This window comes from Melanotaenia boesemani, chromosome 17, assembly GCF_017639745.1.
Source record: "Melanotaenia boesemani isolate fMelBoe1 chromosome 17, fMelBoe1.pri, whole genome shotgun sequence".
NCBI classification, from domain to species: Eukaryota; Metazoa; Chordata; class Actinopteri; order Atheriniformes; family Melanotaeniidae; genus Melanotaenia; species Melanotaenia boesemani.
In genome coordinates, this window is record NC_055698.1 from 26720752 (window position 1) to 26728913 (window position 8162).

Sequence of the window (8162 nt, forward strand, 5' to 3'; positions counted from 1 at the left end):
GTCACTGACTTTTCTATTTTGACAGTTTATAAATCATGTAAATGTAATATTGGCTGCAGCAGACTCAGCAAATCAGCCGTTTTCTGCTGCCCCCTGGTGGTTTACAACTAACAGGGAATCTTAGTTCTGTCAAGCATCAGTTCAGTTAAAAAACAAGCATACCAGGCGTTATAATCATATTTTCCTTGCACTACTTTCCATCAGACTGCATTTCAACTTCAAGTCTCTGAGTGCTAAAATCTATTTAGTCTTGATGTAAGAACGCAAAGAAAGGGTCGGTGTGTTTACCCAGATCACACAAAAAGATTCTTGCAAAGTTCATTGTGGTCTGGCATCACTTGGTATGGATCTGCTTGGGTTACAGACTTGGAAGACATGGTGGCTGCTTCTAAAAGTATTAAACTAAAATAGTTCCTGAATAAAACTGATGTGTGTCTTTTATTCTCTGCATAGATGACTACTTGTGCTGACCTTCAAATTTTCTCTCATATTGGTCTGAAACTTTCAGTTTTACATATTTAACATCAGATAAATTTAAGCTGAAACTATGAAACTTTAGTCTTTAGTCTAACCCTACTTCTCTGTAGAGTTTTTATGCCATAGAGGTTTATCCATCCCGTTCTCTCATCTGTTCTACAGCAGTCTGAACAGTGTGAACAGCAGCGACTCTCGCTCCAGCGGATCACACTGCCACTCCCCCTCCCATTTCCGTTACCGGGCCTCCTCCTCGTCCTCTTCAGTGCTGCCCCAGCAGACACCTGCTCGCCTTTCGTCAGTCTCCTCCCATGATTCTGGCTTCATTTCACAGGACGCCTTCCAGTCCAAATCCCCCTCACCAATGCCCCCGGAAAACTTGCAGGTAACTGAAGTTGAATGTTTAGTTACTGACAGTAAACCGTCTGCCTAATTTTTAAGTGTTTCCCTGTCTCAGTGTGAGGTCTGTGGGTGCTCCCTTGTTGCTATAATGCTGTGTGTTCATTAGCTTTAAGCAACAGCTCATCTGTGTGTGTTTGCTGAGTCAGAAGCAGTCAGATGGTTTCCTAAGCTGTGGTTCATGGGCAAAGCGGGGACACAAGGAAAACAGAACTGCAACTATAAATGTATTGATTCATTTTCATTTAAACATCTAAAAGAAATTTGTACATTTTCATGACATTGTGTAAATATGGCAGATTTAGCTAGAAGCTACTTTCCAGCCATAGTCCTCAAACATTTAAAAACAGTAACAAATAGCATTTACAATACACACACACATGCATACATACATGTGTATGTGTATGCATGTGTATATTTATATGTGCATTTTTTTCTTCACTAATTTACACATTTACTTTCATTATTAGGACCTTCATTCTGTACCTTTATATTACTACTCTTGTCTCATCGATTGTTCTATTTTGAAATGTGAAAAACTACAAATAAAAAGTGAAAAAAAATACATACACGACAACAGACGTACAATACATTATATACATTTAACTTCACCTATGTTGACACATTTGGTTGGTTTTGAGACATTTTTTAGCTCTTTTCTAAAGGCAATAAAGGTTGAACTCGTGCATTTACTGGAAGATTATTTAACTTTATACAAGGGTTCACTGTTTGGAAATAAGGTAAAGAAAAAAACAGCCCATTTTCATAATGAAAGAGTTGAAAGCAAAACTTAGGTCATTTAATAAAAAAATGTTGCAGCTCTACAATTCAACTTCACTTTATATGGATAAGTTGTAATTTCTTATTTTTACCTTCATGAACAGGGCTCTAAATGAACTTTTTCATCACCAGCCAGAGAAGTTGGTATTATCCTAAAGTTACTAGACAAATCTGTCTTAAACCATCCTGCAATTATTTTTCCCTTTCAGGAAAATGGTTTTATTTTTTCCCTGCTTCTGTGTAGATGTTGCAGTTTTTATAAAACATTACAATTATTTTCTTGGTTCAGCACCAGCGACTCATGACACGAAAGCCATTTCGTATTAAATGCTCTCTTTCTTTCTCTCACCTGCTCTTTCGTCCTCGACATTCTTCCCTACCCTTTTTCATCCCTTCCAACTTGCCCCGCTCTTTAAAATTATCCAACCACTGCCCCATTTGTTTTACAATTCAATACTTTATTGTCCCAAAGGGCAGTTTGTCTTGGACGCAAGTGCTGATAAATCAGCTGCTTTGAATACAGGATCATACCACACAATTATAAACCCTGTAAATCTACATACAAGCATCAGCCACACAGCAGAAATCAGAAATATATTGCACCATACCGACTGGGATAAAATTGGAACATCACACAAAATGCATGACCCCCTAAAAGAGAGAATGCACAATCCATGTGTCCAGACTTTTAAAAATTATGTGAAATTTGATATAAAATAGGGACAAATTAATTTTTTTAAAATAGTCCAGTTTACATCTTTGTAACTTTATACCTTCTGGTAGAAAATATAAAAGTTATTTTCATTCTACACGTAATTTACGTTGCTTAAATTTCGCTTCTCATTTAGCTGCACTTTGTTCAGACAAACAAGAGATGAATGATGCAGTAGGGTGCTCATGGGAAATGTAGTGACAGCACTGCCAGGACAAATAACTGAAATTATTTAGTCATTCATCACCTGCCTAACTGGCCTATACGTTTTCATTTATACCAGCCAAAATAAATTTTAACCCCCATTTGGCTCCTTGGTGGAAGTTAATTAGAACCCTTTTCATGACTGTCTTTAGCCATAGTCCTTGAATCTTAATTTAAACCAAAAGAGGGAGCTTAAGTCCATCATTGATATACCTTTTTAAAGTCATGAAATATGCCAAAACATATTAAAATATAGAGAATGTTTTTTTTTTTTTTACTATAACATTAACATTTAGCTACAGTAATTTTGTTTTCTTACTTCTAAAGAGACAGTGATGTTGTTGATGCCGTCCATTAATCAAACCCAGCTTTGCAATCTGCTGAATCAGCTTCAGTTTCATTTAAATGCTGTCTTTATATTTCTTTGTTGCACTGATTCTTTGGCTTTGTGATCACTAGCCTTCACTGAAATGTCTTGTTTCCTTGGCTCTTTGTTTTCGTGATGTTCTCTGTTTGCTCTGCATGGCTCTGCTGCAGTGGTGCTTCTCTGCTTTGTCCTGTTTGTCAATGAGGAGGCTTCCTCATCTTCCTCACCCTCTCACCCTGAGCCCATCTCTGGTGTACAACAGGTGAACAAACGCATACTAAAACACAAATATTAGGTTTTTGGGCCAGCCGAATCATCATCACACTTTGTGCTACATGGAGCTTCAAATCATCAAAGTTAATATATGAATTATGCTGAGATTTGTAGATTTATTAAGTTGTAAATCTTAACAAATTTGAGCTAATGCAGCTACTGGAGATGAAGACTCCTGCTACATGTAGCACTCCATCTACCTGCGTCTTGTTTTCACATCAGGTCATAAATCATCTTTAATTTTTCCACTTGTTTTTCTGCTTCATTCGCTCACCTTCAGTTGTCAAACGGCTTTGACCATCACGGTGCCCTCTTTCTGCACGGAGTAGTGCTTCAAGCCCAGGACACCCACCTCCACCCTTCATACTTCACCTACTCATCTTCCTCCACCGCCACCTCTCCCATCTCCTCGCCCTCCTATTCGTCCGTTTCCCCCACATGGCCGTGGTCTCGGTCAGACTTTGGCCAATCAGGAGAGTTCCCGCTTCTCAGCCCTTCGGGGCTCGGAATGATCCCATCATCCAGAGTCCCATCCTGGAAGGTTTGATCTACATTTCTCCCTGATGTCTTCCACTTTTCTTTCAAATGATCCTCCTTTTATCTTTGCTCCTTTGTTTTGATTTGATGTCATGCGACTTGTTCTTGCAGCACTTTCGCTCCTTTGGCTGTGGTTCAGATTAGAGCTGCAGCCTTTTAAAAAATCAGGTTTTGAGAGGTGTGTGATCTTTGGCATCAAGGTTATTTATTCACAAGCCATGCAGGAGAAAATTAAGATTCTACTTTGGATTAATGTTTTGTCTTAGTTAATTGCCATGGAAGCTTTACAAATCTTTTCAGGCTACAGCCTCAAGATGAGAACAAAAATATGCTCATTTCCTGCTGCTGATTGGGTTTATTAAAAATAGCTGGATTTTGGCTTTTTTTTCTTCTCTGCAAAATTCACATTAATCTGTGCAGTTGCGCCTTTTTAAAGCTTCTTGATACATAAATTTTGTATTTCATTGTTTTCTTTATTAAATGTTTAAATTTACAGTTCTTCTGTTTGAATATTGCAAAAACACAAACATGAGTTTAAATAGCACGGTTTGTTGTTTTGGGTGATGTCTTCCGCTGTAGGACTGGGCTAAACCCGGCCCGTATGACCAGCCCATAATCAACACACTGAGGAGGAGCAAGGACAAGAAAGAGATTACCGATCCCAGCAGCCACCAGGGCACTGGTGGCACCACACCAGAGGAGGACCTACAGGGGGTCAAAGGACACACCTCTATGATATCTCCTAAGGTAAGATGCTGTCAAAGCATCTCACATTGACCAGCAAAAGTAATCTGATGAATGGCAGTTAGTTTACTTGATGGCTGCAAAATCCCAAACACAAATATGTCTGTGTGCTGATACTACCAGGTGGACAAGGAAACCCATGAGGAGCTGGCCAGAGCACTGGCCAGAGGTCTCAAGCTGGACATCCATGGCTCCTGCAGGGACTCGCTGCAGGGCTCCAGCGGCTACAGCAGCCAGACTAACACACCCTGCTGCTCAGAGGATACCATCTCCTCACAAGGTGAACACGCACTTATTTACAAGCAAATTCATTTGAAAACTAAATCATGGAAATGCATCTGCTGAATCACACAGACACCATTTGCAGAGAAGCATATCCTCATCATCTGTCGCAACAGCTGGCTCTAGAAATCATCAAGAGGCAACCAAAGCAACAGACAAAAGGGAATAAAAACTTACCTAAAGCTACTTTTTGTTATAAGGCATTTTACTCAAACCTAAAAAAAACACTGGAGTGAGTAAAAAAATTCACATTAGAAATGTTTCAACATGCAGCTGAGGTAAAATTAATTCTGTGTAATGAGATTTCAAGGTACAACTTTTGTAGAGTTGGTACACTGAGCCATCGACCTGGCTGTAAAATGAAACTAAATAAAGAAAAAAAAAAAACTATTTCTACCACCACAGTAGAAATGGTAGTTGTCCTAATAGGAAGCAAACTTCCAGGATGAAGGTAAAGAAAATACCACAGTGGATATTCAGAAGAAAATGTAGAGCCCTTCTTTGGGGATTACTTCAATTTTATAAAATATCTTGGTACCTTCGATGTGTTATTAAATCTAATGCGTCAGTGAAATCAGGTTAATTCTAATTCTGTGTGGATGTGTTGTTTTAATCGGAATTTTTGTTCTCCACAGTGTCAGACTGCGACTACTACTCCGTGGGTGCAGATCAGGAGGGAGAGCACCAGCAGCAGGCAGACTTTGATAAGTCCTCCACCATCCAGAGGAACAGTGACAGTCAGTCCTATCGCCGCATGTTTCAGTCTAAACGTCCCACTTCCACTACTGGCCTGCCCTCTAACGCCATCATCACCCCGGGCGTTGCTACTATTCGACGAACACCATCCTCCAAACCAAATTTAAGGCGACCCTCTGGGGGTCTCAGCTTAGGCCCCATCCCCATCAAACCCCCCATGATCCCAGTCAAGACCCCCACTGTGCCTGACTATCCTGGCTTCCCCAGCAGAGCAGATGATGGTAACGTACTACGGACCCCTCTTAGCCCCTCAACATCCCCTTTGTCTCCTGGCAGCAGTGGGCCTTTTTCCCCAAAGTCTGTCGCCTGGGAGACCCAGCATCTAGATGAAGGGTCCGATCCTCCGACACCGCCTCCACAGCCGAGCGGTCGGATGTCAGAATGGGAGCGTCGACCTCTCCCTGAGCTTCTGGAGGAGACAGAATATAGCGAGGTAGAGGACTTTCTGGTGGCTATTCGTCGAGGCGTCAAGCTCAAGAAGACGATGACCAATGACCGATCAGCACCGATCGTTCACTGATACCACCAGGGTTGGTTTGACTTCACCCACTTCTTTTTTTGTCCCACTTCTTTTTTTGTCCCCAACTGAATATTTAGCTGAAAGGACACAAAATGGTTACTGCTGAGAAAAGAAATGTGGACAGGAGTTACGGCTTTGAAGAGTGCCAAAATAGGTGGAAGTTGCCCAGAGACTAATCCAGGATCAGTTTGTGACCTTTTGATTATCATTTAATGATAAAGCATTTCATTTAGGTGCAAATAAAGTTGGCTTTGGATGTTACATATCACATGTACACAATCTGGAAATCTAAACTAATATAAAGGCAAAAGAAAAAAATCCTGTATGAGCTTACTACAGGGAGCACTGACCCAAGTTCATTTCTTCTGGGAAACTTCCGTTTGTAAAAGAAAGGGAAAGATATTATTGACTAAGTGGGCTCAGTGGGGGTGGAGGTCAGACTAGTAGAAACGAAGGCTTTAATAGAATTGACTATAGATTACAGTTAAGTGGAAGGAGTGAGTAAGATCAAATCATTTTTTATTTTTTGTTCATGTTTGTAGATTTGCCATACACTCAATTTACATCCACATAGTCTCCCATTTTCACTTAATGTGTCATAAATCATGTGCAGGATGTAACATGTTAATCCAACTACAATTATTTCTTCTTTTAATGTAATAAATGTTTTTGAGAGAAAATATTTATATATGTAGAGCAGCATATAGGAGAGAATAATCATGTTTTTTTTGTTTTTTGTATTCAGAAAATAGATAGAACTGCATGTTTTTAGTTTTCCCCTGTATAAACAATCATTTTAGTCTTTTAAATGAAATCCACAAGCAAATAAAGCCTGCAATACCCAGCTGGTGGTTGTTGAGCTGTACAATCATGTCAACGATTCTGTAAACTGGAAATTTAAAGATATTGTTAGGATTTTTTTAATATATATATAAAATTTAGGTTTGATTATGGGATTTTTTTAGCATTAATTTCTGTCAAGCACTTTGAAAAAACCCAATTGTGACTATTAAGTATAATTTTAGAGCAAAGTTTAAAAAGAAGCAACTGTGCAGTATGTGTTAGCATACAGTTTAAGCCCATAGCACTAGATGAGGCTGTTACTACAGTTACCGTGTTACTACCATCTGTAGTAAATGGAGTTGTGGATTAGTGTGTCGGTGTGTTGTAGTCAAGCCTGTGTGCTGATTTAGCTGACACTGAAGTAAACAGTTGTGAACTTTATTTTAGTCAAGCTACCACTGAGTCAGTGCTTAGTTTTGGAACAGTCTGCTACAGTAACCAGAGTTTAAACACAAAATGTAAGTTTGGATCAAAGTATCTGGTCCATGTAATATAATCTGGTTATACGGAACATAGTTGTAAATTTTTTCTAATGACATTCAATCAAAATACACTCAACAATATTTATTTTTATCTGCAATCTGTTTAGTTAAAATCAGTATTAATAGCTGAATGGTGCCCTGAGTAACTCACTTGCTGAATGGACATGCAAATCACTCAGTTAAATGATAGATTATTCACTACAATATAAGAGTTCTTTGAGAATTTAAAGAATTGAAAGATTTAGTCAAGGGCCATTTGTTGGTCGCAACATGTCAAGAGAACTGGAGAATTATATTTAAAAAATGACTGACAAGTCCAAGTTAAAATAAGCTCCAATAATAAGCTCTAATAACTTATCCAAGTCACTCTCAATCACAACTGGGATTAAAATACAGAAGCCACAAAAGTACAATAACGTGCAGAGGAAAAGAAGTGTAAAGAATCTGATGTGGAGTTTATCTTGCTTTATTTGAACTGCCCAATTAAAAAAAAAGAGGATTTTGGTGCAGTGTATCCTCAAGTACCCATGTTGGAGATCCATGTCTCATTAGCTAAGAACAATAGGTCTAAAAGATTTTCCAATACCATTCCAATGCTATACATCCACTGTTTGACTGTATTTCAGCCTGCATATGTATCTACAGTAGTTGGCCTTTTAAAAGCATCATGGTAAGGCTACTGCTGGTGAAAAGTAAATTATGAATGAATCAGCAGGAGGCAATATGGCGTAAAAAAAGTTTCCACAATTACAGTGAAACGCATATCAAAAATAAATTTCAGGGGAAAAA

General features: G+C 38.9%; 1 protein-coding gene across 2 annotated transcripts in view; it reads left to right on the forward strand.

The window, feature by feature from the left end:
• LOC121656683 (protein MTSS 1-like) overlaps nucleotides 1-7833 on the forward strand; it is a 58672-nt gene extending 50839 nt beyond the window's left edge. The window contains exons 11-15 of one of the 2 annotated variants that reach the window (XM_042011802.1): nucleotides 640-859; nucleotides 3490-3750; nucleotides 4326-4493; nucleotides 4614-4770; nucleotides 5408-7833. In XM_042011802.1, the coding sequence (XP_041867736.1) occupies nucleotides 640-859; nucleotides 3490-3750; nucleotides 4326-4493; nucleotides 4614-4770; nucleotides 5408-6048 (1447 nt within the window). In that variant the 3' untranslated portion in view covers nucleotides 6049-7833. The remainder of the gene's footprint in view (nucleotides 1-639; nucleotides 860-3489; nucleotides 3751-4325; nucleotides 4494-4613; nucleotides 4771-5407) is intronic. The other variant, XM_042011803.1, reaches the window with a different exon arrangement.
• Nucleotides 7834-8162: the final 329 nt, after the last annotated feature.